Consider the following 20,391-nt stretch of genomic DNA (forward strand, 5'->3'; position numbering starts at 1 on the left):
TATCTCTTTAACAATAATTCTGTTGAGGTTTCTTTAAATCCCTATCCAATTAGATTGTGGCTATTTACTATTGGCAACATCTGGCAGCGACATAAATCATCCTACGACGAGTCGCGACGAATCGAAAAAACGGCAGCAAGGAGTGAAAAATTCGAAAAAATTACTTTACTGCGGTAAAAACAGCACCAAAGTGAAGAAAATCAGTGTAATTATCACAGAAAAGTTCCCTTCGACAATAGCATAAGTGCAGTGCAAATTATACAAAAAAGAACAATGCCATTTGCAACCTTTAAGCGCATAAGAAAAAATTTTTCATTGCAGCTACTCTTGTTGTTTCCTTGCTAGTTCGACAACGACGCCAACGTCGCTGCGGTTGTCGTCGTTTGCATATTAGAAGTTAGTTCTCTGTAAATTTTTGTTTGCTGTATTCATGTGCAGTGTTTGCAAAATTCTTGTTGTGCAAAATAAGTGATTGGTCGCTTTTATCGCAAAAGCTAGTTGCATTTTAATAGCGTATATGACACTTGAGCCAACTTGGCAAAGAACGTCGCAGCGGCCGAGTAAACTACATATATAATGCCAGTATCAGTGATTGAGTGCATTTAATAAAGTGAAAGAGTTTATTCAAATTATGAGCGAATTTTGCACACTAATCAGATTGTAATATTTCGCAAGTTGGTGTTTTTGCTACTTATTTTGTTGCAGTGCAGTTCCCCCGCTGTGATCAGTAGCGAGCCGTGAACATCGCGCTCAGCAACTACGTATATGTCAGCGTCACTGCTGTCGTATGAGCAACGGTAAAAAATCTGCTGCTGCTGCGACGGCGATGGCATCCTGCGCTGCCTTCGTGCGCTGTTTTTTTTTATAATGTTAACGTTAACTTCGTAGGCACTCTCTCTTAGTCTACTAGACCGAATGAGAGAGAAAGCAAACATTTGTTGTGTTTGGAAAGATATAAAGGGGAGGTGGTAACAGGTATGGGGTCCAATAAGCACATACACACATTTGATAGAGTGGATGCTGCAAAATCCAATAGCAGTTGCCTTCATCATTGCATTTTGTTTAGTTGTTGCTTTAGTTGTTGCAGCCGGGCCGTTTGACATAATGTTCAGCAAGTTTTCGGATATTTACAAGCATAAAACTGTGAATCTAGCTTTATATGATTCAATATATGTATATATATTTTTAGTGTGTAAAATGTATCGAAGTTTTTAAAAATTACTGAAGCATTATTCACATAAATATTAGCAAATCGTCACATATTTGGTAATTTAGTGTCGTTTTGATGCTAAACCGTGGTGAAACATATTACATATGCTTCTCTTTTACATATATACACAAATGCTTGTGGTTTCATTGCTGATGGCGGCATATCAGCAACAGCCCTTTGCCACTACAAACACCAATGCGGTCACAAGTTATCGCCTGTTTGTGGATTATTTGCATATTTAACGAGTTTAGAGTGAAATGCGTGTTCGCGTACCACAAATACGAAAAATCTAAAAATGAAATATAGTTCTGAAATCACTAAGTATATTTCAATATACTCGTATGTAGCATTTATTACTATTGTGTTGTGTTCCAAAAGCATTTTGTGGAAATTTAACGTTAACATAAAGATTGTTTATTATAAAAACACATTTTGCAGTCCAAGTTAATCTTCACCCGGATTGTAAAATATACATATATGCATGTTCATACATACATTCTTCTGTGAGAAAAGTGAACCGATGTATACAGTTTACAATAAAAAAATGTTGGCTAGCTTGAGAAAATCTACTTTTTTAAAAGTGCTACGTTTGTGTAAATGAAACTGATTTCAGTAGGCTTTTTTTAAATTTCGTATATAGATATATCGTACTATGTAAAGTTTATCCTTGCTACATGATATCTTAAGGGAAATTAAAATAGATACAAAAAGTTTTACAATTAAATTATATAGTAAAAAATCCGTTATCAATAATATTTTCGCTCCTAATTGTCAGATCACGCAACACTTGTTTTACTGCCTTATGTCTTTCATACATAAATCATTCTGTCTACCAACCAACCACTTCAAACTATTTCGACACATTTCAACCCTCAAAACTCGTCTGCTATCAAAATACTAGTATCAATAATTTTTCCCATTTTACTTTATCTTCTGTTCATTCTTTAGTATATTGTACACCGTTCGCTTCCCGTTTGGTTGCTGGTTAAACAGCAACAACTGCTTCACATCTATTTTGGTCCACAGCTTTCCCCTTCTATGTTTTGTGCGCATCTTTTTTTTCTTTCCCAGCTTACTATTATTTCCGTTTCCGTTTTTCGAGCGAAACCAAGTGAACAGTGCCGCAACGTCAGCAGAGAAACATCATAATGTATGGCACATCAGTAGGGTTGTTTTTGGAACACATCTAACTAAACAAACAACATTATAATCACCAGCAGCAGCAGCGCCAACGCCATCATTTCAATGGAGAACGAAATTCCAGATGAGACTTGCACAAAACACACTCTGAATAAGTTTCCTACTCTCACTCGCGGAATGTTACGCATTGTTTCAATGTTTCTTCTTCAGTCATCATCGCTCTGCTTTTGTTTGTTCTTACTACTAGCTTCCATGCTCTATCGCATAACCAACAGCTTTGACTACTTATGTCTGAATGATTTCTCTCCTTATCTACTTGTTTGTACGGCCGTCTGCCTGTTAGCGCTCGTGTCGTTCATTATTGAGTAGCTTTTGTTTCCTTCTTCGTCACTTAACATCCTTACTATCGTCGTAAACATCATTGTTGCGTGTCCTTATTCGCCTATGTTGTTGTTATATTTGTATAAGTTAATTGCAGTTGATTGCTGAGGTGTTCTTCAAAACATCGCGGGAATAAGAGTGAGTTGTGTTAGCCTGCGCTAATACCAGCTGTCTGTGTTGGAAGTAATCAGTTGAAGTTAAGCTAAGCTTACTATTGCAACATGTTTATTCTTTTTCCACTTAACTGTTGCTTAGTGAGAGTGTTCTGATTTTGTTATTTTTCCTTTTATAATACAATATTTCTGTGTTGGAATTTTCACACGAATCAATCTAATCCGTAGAATACTAGCATTTATAAATCGAAAAAGGTTAAATTTGTCTGTTTAAAACTGAGGAGTTCGTTGTGTTCCTTGATTGGAAGCATACGAATCTAACTGGATAGGTGTTCGATGAGAAACATCAATAGGCATCGTGTTATTCTAAGGAGTGCAGGGTTCTGACACTCTCTAGCTTCTGTGTGTTATGCATTCACGCTTGATGAGTTTCCAACAACGTATCTTTGTCCTTTCCCCGGGTGTTGCCGGCTAGCACTTGAGGATTTTGTTGCGAAACTGTATTGGAATCATTGCGATGGTATGCGAGGTAGAAGAGAACAGGCCGTTGTTTACAGCCGGATTTTTAATGACATCAACTGAAATATTGTGCTTCTGCCTGTTCTTCGTCGTGCAGTTCGTAAATATGGTCCCTGTGGATTTGATAGGGGAGAGTGTTTGCAGTGCCGAAGCGAGAAAGGTCATGGAGAAAGGTGTTTACTTTCGAACACAATCGATGACATCATTGCCCAATATCATGCAATCATCAGCGTATCAGGTGGTGGTAATTCCTCCTGGTGGTTTGGGGGAGTTTCGAGATGTAAATAAACAGTGTTGAGGAACGAAACCTCTCTGCAAAGCACCCTGCTTAATTTTTCTTAAGGGGGTATTCTGGTCTAGACGCCTAAATTTTAGGCATTTTCACACTAAGATAAAACTAATTAAAAACATGTTAACTATCAATTTTTTTTAATGATTTTTATTGACATTTAAAGAATATAAAATAATTAACTATAAAATCGTGGAGTGGGGGTTGCCAAATAAAAACGATTCTTCCTTGTTGACATGATTCCGACCTTTGTAGTGATTTAAAACAAATTGAAAAAATTCTTGATAAGTAAAGATGTCACTATCGGATTCAACTTTGCAAAAATTCACAAAATGGCGTCGACTTGAATAAAAAAATTCAAAGTTTTTAAAAATATTTAAAATTAAAATTTTCCAAAATCCAAGACAGGCGCGATAAAGATGTGTATAAGTCAGATTTTTATCAAACTTCAAAAGAGTGGGTTAAGTAGTACTTGAGATATCATGTCGACCACCTCAAATATAGTAGTACTTGAGATATCATGTCGACCACCACAAATATAGTAGTTTCGAGAAAAACGCGTCCCACGACGGTCGGGTCTACGTAACCGGAACGGACCCGGATTTTATCCGGCCAAGGACTGTCAACTCGGTAGAGTTCTGCCGCTGCAACTAACTGATCCAGTTGCTACGACACTAAAACGGCTAAAACTTCGGAAATAATTTAAAAAATTTAAAAACTCTTTTGATAGAGATAAAGTTTGAAAATCTGCAAACAAAAACAACAAAACAAGATGATCCCTCAGATGTTCAGCCTTGGAAGAGGTTATATTGTTCCATGTCTTCTAGTAGCGTTGTGTGATTGAATGTGTCTCAAGGGTGTGACTTTTGATTGGCCGAATTGTGTTAAGTTCCAAGGAGAAGCAAAGTGCATTGGTTAAGCTTTAAAGATTTTCTAGTAGGTGCTCTGTGACTTAGCACCAGTATCTTAAGCATCTTGCTCTGCTAAATTCAATGTTGCACCCTCATTTTCATTTCCGTATTCCGAATTTACCAATTTCCGTTTGATGACAGACTATTCGATTGAAGATGGTTCTATGATGTTCTTACAGCCACTTGTTACTGTTCTTAATATACATAATTAAGTGTGCGTATCTCTCGCTTCGTTCATTCATCTAAGGTCGGTCTATCGTCTTCGTATGTTTTTTTATAAGCGCGCTTATCAACGTGGTGATTGAAATTTAATTCAATGTCTGTGAATTCTACTTTCGCCCTAATCAGGCAGATGCAACCACCTCCCAGCACTCAGCATAGTCATACTCTTTTTCACCCAACAACTATTAGCATGCACACAAAGTGGTGCCAAAGTACTTATATACACAGGTGTCGTTGTGCCTCTGTTACAATTCGTGTACGAATTTTTGGTTTTTATTGTAAAATTGTGTTTGAGCGCGCACGCCTCACTTTGCATAATAATTACTCAATTCGAAACATTTTGGGATTGGTTATGCCAAAACAAAAAATAACAAGTAAGGAAGGCGTAAGTTCTGCTATAACCGAACATTTTATACTTTCGCAATTTGAAAGAATCTAAGCCGGTCTACTTCCAGGTGTTAGCAAAACGTTATAAAAAAATTGCGTAAGAATTCAACATTCATTATACGAACAAAAATAATAGATTATAATCCAATTTAGTGTATTATAAACTTATAAGTCAGGCTCATCTGTTCACTCATCTAATCACTACTACATTTTGCTTCATGTTGGAAATATTTATTTTAAAATCAACATATGGTAATTAGCGCAAATGACATATAGTGACATAAACTCAATTAAAGGTATATATGTATAAGTCAACCAACTAATCGAAAGTCATTATTTTGGGGATATAAGGTTTAGGCCAAGGACTAGACCAATTCAATTCATATTCAACACTAAACCACATATTTTTAAGAAATCTACTTAATTTCATTAAAACTTTTAGAGCAAAATATTCGGTTTAATATCAGATGGAATTTAATATTGGCGAGTGATTTCATCTATTTCCAGTGTTTGAAGAAGTGCTAGAAAGATTTCTTCTCAGTAAGTTTGGCTTAAAAAAGGTTGAGATATGCACATTAAAGCTATTGGAGGTGTTTTTTAACTTCCCGCTAAGAAAATTGAAAATTTTCTAAAAATCGGGAAGTTATTGGTTTCACCCCATTTTGCAAAAATCGAGTTCTCAACAGATCTCGACGTTCTGAGGGTCGCTTCCCCCGAACATTTCTAGGATGATGTCCGTATGTCTGTATGTATGTGTGGATGTATATGTGTGTGTGTGGATGTATGTAAACCTCTTATAACTTTTAAACGGCTCAACCGATTTGAATAAACTAAACGGCATTCCAAAGGGTTTCATTGCACTTGAATTTCGTGTAAGTTTGGACCCAATCGGACCAATTCGAATTTTTTCCAAACGACTTGACCGATCGACACCAAAAACAAATCAGTTCTAAACCTTGAAGAAACACATCGTTTGCCGCAAACTATCGGTTGATTTACTTGCGAGGAATCGTTAACGAAAGAAATCACCAAAATTGATTAGTCTTTGAGAAATTTGGGAAATAGTGTTATATTAAACTCCCATTAAACTTTTGAGCTCGAAGAGCTCAAAAGCAGTGAAAAAAGCGAAATTTGAACGTTAACGTATGAAATTAGTGGGAAGTTGCAGGGATGGCCCTTGAGGCCAACCGTTTTCCACATTTTTTCTTTGTTTTTGTTTTTTTTTATAATACAGTTTTGTATCTTATTATGAAACTGAGTTATGGCACATTCTAAGTTTTCGATTAACGGCATTTTGTAGGCATGGCAATAGTCCGATATCGCCTATATGCAATAACTAATTATTTTGGTTGCTAAGGAGCATGTGTACCAATTTTCCTCAGCATCTTTTAGTCAAGTTAATGCTGCATGGACAAACGGGCGAACAGAGAGTCAACTAGAATTTATCTCGTCTCGCCATTCTGGTGGTTTATATATGCATCTGTATATAACCCCATATCTATCTCGATTAGTGTTACGAACAACCCTTAGGTAAACAAAGCTATAATACTCTGTAGCAACATGTTGCTAGAATATAAAAACAAAAGTAAATGAGAACCGTCAAGGCTGAGGGTAAGAGCTATAGTAGCTAATGGTTTAGCGTGTCTGTTCGTTAGTTAGCGGGTGGCAGAATAAGAAGCAATGTCAAAAATGAAAGCAATACGTAAAAACAAAAGCCAAGCGCATAAGCACATGTACTATGTATGTATATACATATGTATTATATGTAGTACTCGGTCAACGTAAAATTTACAAAAAAATTAATGAAAATTTGAATGTTTATTTCTATTTATGCCAATATATTACCTATTATTGCATTTCACGTTTGTAGATACATATATTTCCTAAGTTGTTGTTATTGCTTTTCCGATTTTTATAATTTTCCGCTTTTTAATAAGAATGATTTTTGTTGCGTCGTTCCCCGTTGCCCAAATTTTTTCTCATTCTACCCTTCTAGTTTTTCACTTTTCACGAGCGCTAAGTCAATTAGGAGTGATGAAAAGCTGCCATCAGCGGAAAACTTGGATTGCTCAGTATTTAGCGTTAGTTTGTAACGTTATCTGATGTGTGTTTAGTAAGTTGTGGAGGTGTGTGTGTGTATTTACATGTATGTACGCCTTCTATGCTCGTTGTTGCAAAAACAGATTTTCAGCCGTTTAAGTTCCCTCCCAGTACGCGTACATATCATATGTGTGAAGATGTAGTTACTGGAAAAGTTTTTGATCAGTCATCATTGAGTCGCTTATTTGGAAGAAATGCCATCACACGAATGTGTATATTTATATTTGATTATATTGCTTATCATTACAAAGTCAACTGTGGGCGTGTATATGGGCTCGGTATGCCGCTAAGGTCAGCGCAATACTTAAATTAAAATAAAAACCACAAATGTAATATTTAATAATACAAAATCTTTTTTTTTTTATTATTTATTATAACTAAATACATATTTATTTTCAAACAAGAGGAGTTGCCCAACTCGAATTAAATATTTTTACAATCTTACCTCTAAGTAAAAGAAAATTAAGAAAACTCCGTTGACACAGAAAAAATTGGTTGGCGAAATATTTGCAATGAAACAATGAATGCAATGAAGTGGTACCATTACTTCCTACATCACTCGGGTTTACGTAAACGAATGCGACACGGATTTATATCCGGCAACTCGGTAGCATTCATCGAAATAAGTTGGGAACTTTTTTTCTCCCGATATAAAATAAACCAGCAGATAACATCCGACAATCATCGATAGTCCATCATACACTTTTCATCAGCTGAATCATCAATTTACATATTTGCTCAACTAAAATTCGTAACTCGATTTATATACGCATTGTATTTAGTTATAGTGTATGGCAATCCAACCATTCTTTACATTTTCGAATTTGTTATTTTTACAAAACTTTTTATTCTCAATTTTTATACACCCTATTTTAGAAAAATTCCATTAATTTGTTTGTGTTTAGCAAATTTCTAGTAGCTTGACATTCAACCGAGCAACATTTTATCCTAAACCAAAATAGAACTAAATGAATTGATTTTTTCCAATTTTGCAGTGAAAACTAACAACCAAATCGAATTTTTATCGAGGAGACGACGAGTTCTAAGTGAACATCGCAACAAAGTGCAGGAGAGTTTCAAATATAAATAGAAAAAGTGAATGAGAGAAAAACAACAACTAAAACGACAGAAAGTAAAAACGAAAAACCGTGTTAGACTAGCTAGAGAAAGGATAAGGAGTGCGTCGTGCAGGGTGTACAGAGAATAGAGGCAGCCAGACTGCAAACCGCCGATCGCCAAATACTACTAGACCGTGCGTTCATAAGTAGCTGCTAGTTTTTTGGTCACAGAAGGTGAAGAGCACAACTCTGACACTTGTCAGTTGCATTGGAATTTCGCGCAACGCACTGGCAGCAGCGTCAGTCAGTCAACCGCAGTAGCAGCAGTCGTCGTTGCTGAGAAATGACGTTTTATCAGCGGTCATAGGCGCAGTGTAGCAACTTTACGAGCAACATATTTGTAAACGGATTTATAAATAGACGACGACGACGACAACAACAACAGCAAGCTTAAACACGACAACGTATAGAATTCGCTAAAAACGCAAAACGACCAATTTGTTTTTGTGCTTATTTAGTTTTGTGTGAAATTTTGAAAACAATAACAACTAAAATTAAAGCAGTGCAAAGTAAAAGCACAACCAGTAATCGGTGTTGTTGCAAAGAAATAGACAGTGATTTTTTGGCGCGCGTCATTGCACGCATTAATAGCCAGTGCAGCATCAAGAAAAAGAGTGGCAGTCAAATCGACCATAAATATCCAGCGCAATACAGCCAAGCAGTACCTCTTCTTTGGCAAACACTGAGGTTAAAATTGTGCATTTGTTGTTATTAATGTGCGTACGTGTGTAACGTGTGGTGATGCTGTTGCAGCCATAATTCGCGCATGAAGCATCTTAACGCAAATAAAATATTGAAATTTTTGGTAAAAAATCGCATTGAAAATATAATAGCAGTGGAAGTTTATATATTTTAATTCTTACGGCTAAGACACAAGATGAAGCGACGCAATGCCGACTGCGGCAAACTACGACGACCAATAAAACGTAATAAAATTACAGAGAGTGTGTACAGCAGGTGAGTCCGATTTTATATAGTTATTGTTTTATAAAAATACTTTTTACAATTATTCGCAAATTTTAGAACTTTATGTTGTTGCTTTTGTGTTGTTGATATTTCTGAAATAGTGTTGCTCCTAAAATAACAATATTGCTTAGTTATGCTGGCAACAAATTTTATGCCACCTTCATTAACTTCTAGAGTGCCTTCCTTAAATACAACAACGTCAAGCAATCCTGACCATCGAATCATCGATTTAATAAATAAACACAACACATTATTGACATGGGTGGATATACAATGGGACTTCTAAAGACCTAGGTGCGTCGTCAGTCAGGCACTCTTCCTACCTACCTACTTACCTTATTCATATCTGGCAAGAGGCGAGTCATTTAGTATATTATAGCAGGGCGAATCCCCACTAATTGAGACCCAATCGTGCCAAACACAAATCCCGTCTCTGGGGCAACTTTCACGAAACAACTGTTTTTGGATCTACCGTTAGATGTTAGTACTACGAATGATAGATCTAAACAATAAATGCGCTCAGCTATCAAGATCACTGAGGATGAGGTAGAGTTAAGTGGATTTATCTCGCAACAGTATAATAGTTTTGTTTACCCAACGATTGTATGTATCACCTAAAAATAATCGCAATAGGTATAGAATATATGAGTTTACCATAAAAATTTTAAAGCTATCGATGGAACCGTTTTTAAGAAATCGTGGACGCTAGTTTAAAAAATGTAGTTTCGAGAAAAACACCTTTGATAATTCAGGCGTGTAGGCCACGCGCTCTAAAGATACTTTCTATGCAAAACAAAAATCGACTTTTTCAAACCTTCACACGGGAAGGAAGACGCCTTTAAGGTACAAAACTATAATTTTTGGTTCTATACTGCAAAGCAGTTTGTAGACGCAGGAACAAAGCGCATGGCTCTGTATATCCGAATAAGGAACCCATCGCCTCAATAGCGCCCAGCGGAATACTGGAATTTATTAGTGTGCTGAACCTATGTGATTCGTTGTGACAGAGAGTAGGACACAATAGACGTTAGGTCGCGGTGCAAGCCTCAATTTCTTTCTATCCATCTATCTAATTTGCTGCAACGAATCGCATTATGCAGGGGCATCTCTGGTTTGAAAGTGTTTAAGAAGTGGGCATGGTACCCTAATAGATTTTATGTACATTTCTCACAAAACATTAGAGGCATATCAACCAAATTTGCTCAGGTCAGATGCTTTGGACAATTCCGCCGACGGTTTGAAAATATGTAAAATCGGATGATAACCCCACTAACTCTCTATATAACGTTATATACTCGTATAAGTATATGTATAAGTTAATAAGATACCAATGTTTAGCCACCATCTGAAAGTATTTCCCTGGCTTTCATCCATGCAAATTGCGAGATTATAAAATGTTCAGTGACATCCGAGCCCTAACTCTCAACAAAATGTTATATCTTACGAACCAATATTCCTCCTCCATTTATTAACCAGCTTTTGGAGTTTGGGTTTAATTGTGAATTCAATTCCAGCCACATCTTAGATACTTTTCAGCCTGTTTTATAAATTAAGAAAGTTCAAAGTTGTAACAAGAAACCGAACCATGGGTTTAAAAGCTATAATAACAAAAAATACTTTCCAAAATATCACAACTTTTAGCTACTGGTTTATACTAAATGATACGACAACAAAAAAAAAAACGAAAAAAATTATCGCGTGATTCATGTAGCGGTCATACGCAGCCTCATTTTGACTCTTAAACATAATGTACACACTCATATTGTATGTATGTACATAATTTGGAGCCTCAAAAAGTGTTTGAAATACATATCTTCAGCTGCATGCTGGCGACATAAACAAATATTATATGTACACAGAAAGGCAAACACTTAACCAAACTAACATAAAGTGTTGACGCTTTGTCTTCTTATTGACACTCGTTTTTGTTTTTGTTTTTATTTTTTTTTTAATTTTATTGTGTACGCAATTTTTTTTAGTTATATGAATCGGTTATTTGTGTGTACTTGCGGGTTGCAAACAAACAAATCAAATGTGCTCTTCGTGCATGTGTTTGTATGCCATGTCGTCTTGGCGAGGAGCGCTTAATTGAATTTGATTGATTTAGCGCAGCGCAATCCAATGATCGCGCCTCCAGTCGACTGATAGCCATATACATACATACATATGATGTACCTATGTGTGTGTCGGTGTCTTGATATAGGTATGTATGTACTTATAGTTCAAACAGTCACCGACGCAAAATCGTGGACCGAATCAGCTGATACGACCTATCTAAGAGAGCGCAATGTAAATGAACACTCACCATCGCTTCTGCAGTTCTGACAGGCTTGCCAGTCTCCATATTTTGTATAATAATTAAAAAATAAACTTGAATATAATTGAAATATTCTTAAAATAACTCGCAGTCGAATACATTTATTTATAAATAGGTAGACTATTTTTAATAGTTGGATTTTAGTTTGAGCTTTTACATTATGAAATATTATAACTACAAAGCTAAATGTGGGCAAAATCATGTATACAAATTGAACAATGGCAACATTGGTGAAATAAAAACAAAAGAGAACAACTGATTTCTGTGTTGCAACTACGGGCATAACTTTTCACAAATTTGATTTTCCCGTTCCCACGAAAGTCGGGTCTACGTAACCGGAACGGACCCGGATTTTATCCGGCCAAGGACTGTCAACTCGGCAGAATTCTACCGTTACAACAACACATTTGATTTGATACGGGCGGTAAGTACGGAAGGGAGGAATGTCGGTGACTGTTTGAGCTATTAGCTCTAGCTGGTAGGTGCCGTAGTATAGCAAACAAATCCATTTACATTTGTTTGCTTTTGTGACAGTTGGTCACATTTAAAGCGGTATTTGATAGTACATATTGGCCCCTCTTTCTGTCAAACAATACGCATACACATACACACCAGCACGTCTATTCTTATTGGTTTGGCCAGCGTGTGTATTTGTTTTTTTTTTTTTAATATTTGACACTTAAGCAAAATTGGATTGCGGTTTGTGATATGCTGTGATTATGCGACACCTTAATTGTTAATTCAATATGATGGAAAGCAGTTTTTTCAATCATTTGTATTATTGTTATATAACAACTATAATCATGTTTTGTTTAGAAAATAAAACTTTTTTTCTTAATAAAATAATATTTGAGGTCAAATTAAAATACGAATATTTGGCATACTTTTAATACAATGTATTTTTATACCCTGAACAGGGTATACTAAGTTTGCCGCGAAGTGTGTAAAACCCAAAAGGAAACGTCGGAGACCCTATAAAATGTACATAAGTATATCATATATAAATGATCAGCAAGACGAGCTGAGTCGATTCAGCCATGTCCTTCTGTCTATCTCTATGTGTATACGCGTATTAGTCCCACAGTTTTTGAGATATCGATCTCAAATTTTGCATATGCCCTTTTTGTCGGAATCGGCGATATTGAACTACGATCGAAATTCTGTCCTTGTATGGAATTTTTATTTAACAATAGATCTTCACGAAATTTGGCATGGATTATGCTTAAAAAAATGTTTAAAAATAAGTAAGAGACATGTCATTTATCAGAAATATAATTAACTAAAAACAAAATTCAATCAGTTGTAGACTAAATCATTTAAAGTTAGTGAGGCTTGCAAAATGAGATAATAAAAAAATTCACTGAAAACAAATATTTTTGGCACCTTTATCGACAGTGTGAAAATGGCTGAAATCGGGTGACAACTCCGCCCACTCCCCATATAACGGCACTGTTAAAAGTTACTAAAAGCGTGATAAATCAAGCACTAAACACGCCAGAGACATTAAATTTTATCTCTGGGATGGTATGAGATGGCTTTATAGGAACCGCGTTCCAAATTAGACAGTGCGCTGGGTACCGCCCACTTTTAGGTGAAACCCCATATATTGGGATCTGCTTAACCGTTACATAACATTTTTCTCATATATCTATGTTATAGTGCGAAATCGGACTACAATCACTCCTATTTCCCATATAATACCATTTTAAATTCCATTTAATGCTTTCACTTTTCACTATGCAATTCAAGCAACAATGATTGTATCTGGGTAAAACTATACGTGAATAATGCGTTAAAAGTATGCCACCTTGTGGCCAAAAATTGTTTAAACCGAACCAAAATTGTGCAAGCCCCTAGGAACTGAAAATATTGACCCCAATGCCTTTATATGACTTTTTACCGAAAATATCGGTCAATGTGTAAGATATATATTTGAAACTCATATAATAAAATTATTAAATGAAACTCTCGACAATAGTATGTCTTTGTGTTTGGTTTGATTGAATCGGATCAATACTTCCTTTAATATAAAATTTTGCCAACACCTGAAGTAATTTCTCGGGCTTTGTCCCTTGCAAGTTGCGAGAGTATGAAATGTTCGGTTACACCCGAACATAGAACTTCCTTATTTGTTTTATTTCTTTTTATATAATTTGTTTGTTATTTGTTAGAAAAAATTTCCGTTAAAGGAACCACTGTTTTTGTAACTTTCCGTATCGGTAAACAGTTTCTGCGTTCCAGCAATACGTTTTAAAACAACAATGTATACTCTATTTAGTCTACCCCTAAGCTAATCCAGTATTTTAAGTCGTAACGGTTTCGAATTTTGATTGGGTCAAAGAAAACTATTCGCGAACAATTTCTTTGGTGTGAAATTATGTACATACATAGGTGTACGTCATAATATACAATTGTAATTTTTAGTATAATAAATAATTTTTTTAAAGTATTTTTTTTATAAAACATATTTTGTTTGTTTAAAAATTACTTAAGTGTTTACTAATCTAATTTTTTTCTACTTACAGCACAACTGTCCTGTACTTGAAATTCCTGATACTTTGGGCCATTGTGATAACCGCCGATTTTATGTTTATGTTTCGTTTTGAATTTTTATGGCCTTTTTGGCTACTTTTACGATCGGTGCATGATTCATTTAAATTTAAAGGATTGGTAAGCTCAACTACGAGACTTGATACTAATAATAAGTGTAGGACATTGCTACGAAAGCTTTTGGGTACTTAAATAGATTTGCTTGTAAAATTACAGTTTTGTATTTGGTATTTAGCATCGCAAATTTATTCAAGTTCCCAAACGAATAGAAAGATTTGTAACAATTTCTTATCTTTGCTAACCATAAATCTTAATATTAATATTTATTCAATATTGAAATTAATTTTTTTTCTTTTTTCAGGCATTTTCTGTGTTATTTGTATGCATTGCAATAACATCCGATTTAGTGTGTTTATTTTTTATACCAGTGCACTGGTTGCTATTCGCAGCAAGCACTTACGTCTGGGTGCAATATGTATGGCATACAGGTAATAACAACAACAGCAACAACAAAATGTGTGCTACAAAATATTATATTATTTTTAAATATTGAAGCGCGAAAAATGTAATATTCTTTTAATTTTGTATTTACTTCACCACATCGCTCACCATTACTTTCAACCTCTCAACAAACAGACAAAGGCATATGCCTGCCTACAATAATACTTTGGATGCTGTTTGTCTACTTGGAAGCAGGCATCAGATGGAAGGATACGCGACATATGCCACATTTGGATTTGTGTCGACCCTTCGCTGCGCATTGGTATGTACTTTTTTACACAACACCAAGTCCATGTTACTTCCTCTAATCGATTCAAATTGCTTTGCAGCATTGGCTATCCAGTGGTGACGATGGGTTTCGGCTTCAAAAGTTACATTGGCTATCGCATACGACAGCGCAGGCAACGTGAAGTTGCGAAAGAGAATGAGTTTTATATGCAGCTATTGCAACAAGCCCTGCCACCAGAGGAAACAACAGACGATCCAGCGATGACACAGCTGCCCGCTGTAGCTGGTGTCAGCACAGTGGCGGCGGTAACCGCTGGCCCCAGTGCGAGCACTATATTTGCAGCGCAAAGTAATGCACAAAACTCACAAACAACATCTTCCCATACGTCAGCGGTGACGGCGGCAATTAGCGCATTTAATGCATCGAATAGTTCGGCCATTACCAGTGTGACAACATCGGCTGCGTGCAGTGCGCTCGCCACGGCAAATGGCCTGCTGGCATCAGCAGCAGCAGCTGCGACAGCGGCCGCAACAGCAGCAGCGGCGGCGGCAGCAGCAGCAACGTGTAGTAGTATGAGTAGTTTACAAGCACAAAATCATCAGCATCATCATCAGCAACAACAGCAACAACAAAATCATTACCATCAACAGCAGCAGCAGTCGCCGCAGCAAAATCATCAGCATAGTAATCACAATCAAACGACGTCAGGCGCATCGCCGCCGTCATCAACGTTGCACGATCATCACAACAACCACAGTAATGCGCATAGCGGTGTTGTAGGTGGTGGCGGTAATGGTACTAGTGGTGGAAATTATAATATTAGCAGTTTATTGACAAATGTAGCAACAGCGTCCGCATCGGGCGGCTCAACTGGCATTGGTGGTGCGACCGCAACGCTTGCTGACGATAAAAATTACTTACAGATCAGCAGTGGCGGTGCTTCCATAGCTGCAACAACTACAACCACATCAACAGCGTCTATAACTACTAACAGCAATAGCTCTGGTTCTAATTCCGCCTTTGGTGGTGGTGGTGGTAGTGGTGGTAATGAAACTATATATATCTACTATATTACTTTCACACCGTTGTACATATACACATACATACGTACATACATTATCACTTTTTCAAATATGCTTTTATGAATATGTTATCTTTAATTTATAACAATTATGAGGCTTCGCTGTAGTTTTGTTTTGGCTTGTTATTATTTGCAATATATACATATTCAGCACAATTGCACATCATATTCTTGGTTCTAAAAAATTTTTTGCATTTATATTTATTTTATTCGCTAAGACAATTAATAGGCTCTTAAAAATTAATTTGAGATATTTCGGTATTAAAAAAAGTTTTTGAAAAAAACCAGAGTTGTTAACGCCGAATTCTTGAAAATATAATCCATGGGTTAGAATATATAATATAATTACTTTTGTATTATTTTATTTTTATTTTTTTTTTGTTTTATTTATGTTAATTTTTTATTTATTGTTTATTTTATAGAAATATAATAATTCTTTTTCAATTATTTGGAAATTAATAATTATTAATATGGTTTTTATATTTATTAGACTTACTTATTTATTTATTTTTGTTTCAATTTATTGGTGAATCATTCATCTCTATTGTTTTATTTATTTGTAGTGTTTTAGTAGCTCATTTTTAAATTTGAAATTCCCTTTCCTTCCATTGCAGCAACATCCAATGGTCACATTGGTGGTAAAGGCCACCGTCGCGGCGTGGATAAGGAGAATAGGAACAAAGTTGGCGGCGGTGGAAGTGGTGGTGGCGCTGATGCAGATTCCAAACATAATAAGAACAGCAACAATATTAGTTTTCATGCTGTCGACAGCAGCCACAACAGCGGCAGCAACTCAATGAAAGAGCGGAGCGATTGTGAGGTGTCAGCTAATAATAACAGTAATGTGCTTACAACACCACAGCAACAAACGAAAGAGAAAAGTGGTGAGCTGTCTACTCGATAGCTTGAATAGTTATACTAATGTCTCTTCTCTTTTTACTACCACAGATGAGCATCGAACGTCGAAAAAATCGAATACACCAAGTGCTTCCGGAGCAACGTCGCCGGTGGCGAATGGTAATGTTTTGCAATTCGATGCCGATGATGTAGTTGCTGTGGAGCCAGTCGAGCGAACTAAAGGTTAGTTGAGAATGTTTATGGACAAGCGTTTATATTCAATTAAATTGTTTTTCAGGGCGTCGTAATCGTGCGCGCAAAGATAATGCTTCCAAGGACAATCATCAAAACACTTCGCATAATATCAACAGCATTGCGAACAACTCCAACACACACCCGCACAATCACCAGCAACAGAACAGCACCACCCATAGCGGTGGCAACGGTAAAGATGCCGCCGCTAACACTCAAAACCATAATAGCGCTAGCAATAGCAACAATTCGGACGCTTCCTCGGTGTCCTCATCCACCTCGTCGGTCAGTTCCGCATCATCATCGTCAGCGTCGTCCGTTACATCGGCTTCGGTTTCGTCCGCCATCTCGCAAATAGCCACGAAAATGGTCTCAAAAGTCTGTGAAGCATGTCTCAAACTTGAGGCGGATGTCAAAAAGTACCGCGCCGAGCTTAGTCACATGAAGCAAATCGAAAATGAACTGCGTCAGAAGCTCGAGTCAAATTTGACTACGAAATCCTGTTTGCAGGCCAAACAGAAAGAGTGTGACGAGCTGGAGAAACGCATACAGGAGCTAACAAATGGGCGGCATGCAGATATGCTGCAACTACAGACGATCGAGCGACGTTTGGCAGAGGAGCGCCGCCAAAAGCAATCGTTGGACGCACAATTGAATAATGAGAAAAAAGCCCGTAAAATTGCCGAAGAGAAAGCCGCACGGCCAGAATGCAGTGCGCAGTGTAAGCAGCGTAAGCAGCAAATGGATGAAGACCTCAAGCAGATGCGGCGTGAACTGAAAACGACTGAAGAAGCTAAACAATTGGCGGAACAACATGGACGCAAATGGGAGCAGGAAGTGAGTAGTGAATTCGTTGCCTTAAATGTATGCTGTGCACAATTCTTAATATGTATGCTTTACAGTTACGCATGTTCGAGGCTGAGGTACGTAATCGTGATTCGGCGCAACCGGGCACCGAGATGCTGATGAATGCGTTGGCCGCGATGCAGGACAAAAACTGTACACTCGAAAAGAATCTTTCAGCCGAGACGAGAGTTAAGCTGGACTTATTCTCAGCTCTAGGTGACGCCAAGCGCCAACTGGAGATATCGGAAAGTGAGTTACCCACACGCACACCAGAAATAACTTATCCCACTACTCATATGCATACTGTTTCTTGAAATATTTCACAGCTCGTCGTATTGCCAAGGAGGATGAAGTGCTTGATTTGAAGGCGAAAATTGCACAATTACTATGCGTTATGCCGACAGATCAACTTTTGCCCGCCTGCGGCTCAGCTGGTGGTAGTTCAATGTTGCGCATGAATGATACGCCACCGTTGCAGACCGGTCCCGGACCAGCTTCACCCATGTTGAGCAGCCTAAGCGCGGCAGCAGCTGCCCAACAGGCTGCAGCGGCAGCAGCAGTGGCTGGACATCCCTTATCAGCACGCGTTGGTCCACCGAATTCCGTTGCCGATTATGGTGGGCAGCAGTCACCGCCCAATTACGTAACGGCGCAACATCAACATCAGCACCAGCATCAACACCAATTGCAGCATCCACACCAGCATCAACAACAGCAGCATCATCAACAGCAACTTCATCAGCAACAGCAACAGCATCAGCAGCAGCAACAACAACTGCATCAACAGCAGCAGCAACATCATCAGCATCAGCAGCTCCAACAGCATCAACAACACCAGCCGCAGCAACATCAGCAGCATCAGCAACATCAGCAACATCAACAGCATCAGCAACATCAGCAACAGCAACAACAGCAGCAACAGCTAGTGCCCGTGTCGGTGGGCACGCCGGTGTTTGTATCGGCGTCTTCGCCGGGCGCTAGCATTAACAGCGGTTCAAGCCTCGACCCAAATGCGTCTGTATACACGCCCAAAGGTGGGTCGGGAGCACCGGGCAGCGTTGGTGTTGTTGGTGTGCCAGTGGGCGGTGCCGGTGATGCCTGACAACATTCTGCATCTTTGGGCGTCGTTGGCCACCTGATGCGACGTAACGTTTGATATTGAGATTATTATTTAAGTTATTGATACATCCTCAACAAACACTGCAACTAAAACAACCGCAACAACAACTACAACTATTTGCAAAATATTTGAAAACATCCAGCGTATTGTGCTCGTGTTGGCAGTAAGCAAGATCTTGAAAGGAAGGAAACGGTGAATATCAGCTTGCTAGTCAAACGGCAACTCTCAGATGAGAAATATTGATAAATACAAAACAAAAGCAACTATTAACAAAGCAAAGGATAACAAATATCTACAACAAAAACAAGAAAAACCACATGAACATGGACATAAAAATGCAAATGAACATGATATTATCTTATTGAAAAAGAAAAAACATAAACAACAACAAGAAAAAACAAAGAGAACACAAATTAAAAAGAAAAATGAAAGCAAGAACCTACTGCCTTTAATTACATCCTATGATTAAGCGTGGATATTGATGTTAGACGTATAGTATTGTTTTCTGTTATTTTTAAGATAAGATAAATAAGATTTTTTTCTTTGTCATTTTCTTACAATTTTGTATTCGTACCAAAACAAAGAGCTACATCGATGTGGAGATCCTTTCCGAGCATATAGCTTAAATTGGAACCACAAGAGCGGTTGGCGAAGAGTGCTAAACCTTAATGATCTCTTGTCAGACAGCTATCCAGCATGGACAAATTTTCAAGAATTATGTCTGAAGGCATAACGCGCTTCTGAACAACATGAATTCCTATAGGTATTTCAGTTTTAACAACTTTATATATTTTAAATATTTTTAAGACTCGCTGAAATGAGTGTATTCACTACCTATTTTCCACATTAGATACTATAACTCTTTTTATCATCGCAGTTCTTTAAACATTGAAATCATGTATGTGTCCGGGATATGACTAAAGCAGAGAGCATCATTAAAATTCAATTTCAGCTATAACACAATTGCGTCCTTGTGGCTACTACTAGTCTCAATGTGGGTATCTCTTATCAGATTTCGGAGTGACTAATAAAAATATTTGAAAATTCTGACTACCCCTAACCTTTTATATTATTTCTCCAACATAAACACTAAAAATAATGAATTCAACTCAAATACCTTACAACTTCAAAATAACACAACTATCAGGTCTGTAATCAGCTGAAGTAACTGTTCAGGCTATAATTATAAGAAAATAGGTGCATTGATGTAAATATATACATATATATTTAATTAAGTCAATTGAAATTTTACGGGATATTTTGAAACTTACAAAATCCATCATAAAAAAATACAAATTGACA

General features: G+C 37.2%; 1 protein-coding gene across 6 annotated transcripts; it reads left to right on the forward strand.

Moving 5' to 3' along the window:
- The first annotated feature begins 48 nt into the window (after positions 1-48).
- Positions 49-19,527, forward strand: LOC106614520 (macoilin-2). 6 transcript variants are annotated; one of them, XM_036369204.2, is made up of 11 exons: positions 49-173; positions 8,268-9,347; positions 14,199-14,343; positions 14,585-14,711; positions 14,860-14,986; positions 15,054-15,997; positions 16,649-16,918; positions 16,983-17,114; positions 17,170-17,960; positions 18,026-18,218; positions 18,296-19,527. In XM_036369204.2, the coding sequence occupies exons 2-11, from the start codon at positions 9,268-9,270 to the stop codon at positions 19,069-19,071; spliced, it is 3,585 nt and encodes a 1,194-aa protein (XP_036225097.2). In that variant the 5' UTR covers positions 49-173; positions 8,268-9,267; the 3' UTR covers positions 19,072-19,527. The 6 variants fall into 6 exon arrangements, with proteins under 6 accessions (XP_036225097.2, XP_069965001.1, XP_069965003.1 ...); XM_070108900.1 differs by having other exon boundaries at positions 63-205; XM_070108902.1 differs by having other exon boundaries at positions 63-205; positions 16,649-16,915.
- The last annotated feature ends 864 nt before the right edge of the window (positions 19,528-20,391 follow it).

This window comes from Bactrocera oleae, chromosome 4 (assembly GCF_042242935.1).
Source record: "Bactrocera oleae isolate idBacOlea1 chromosome 4, idBacOlea1, whole genome shotgun sequence".
Lineage (NCBI taxonomy): Eukaryota > Metazoa > Arthropoda > Insecta > Diptera > Tephritidae > Bactrocera > Bactrocera oleae.

What these genes read in the sequence shown, in the direction of transcription:
- LOC106614520 (XM_036369204.2), top strand. Translation starts at nt 9,268, where the DNA reads ATGAAGCGACGCAATGCCGACTGCGGCAAACTACGACGACCAATAAAA. An exon ending in CATTTAAATTTAAAGGATTG is followed by an intron (nt 14,344 to 14,584) that starts GTAAGCTCAACT and finishes TTCTTTTTTCAG; the next exon opens with GCATTTTCTGTGTTATTTGT. An exon ending in GCAATATGTATGGCATACAG is followed by an intron (nt 14,712 to 14,859) that starts GTAATAACAACA and finishes CTCAACAAACAG; the next exon opens with ACAAAGGCATATGCCTGCCT.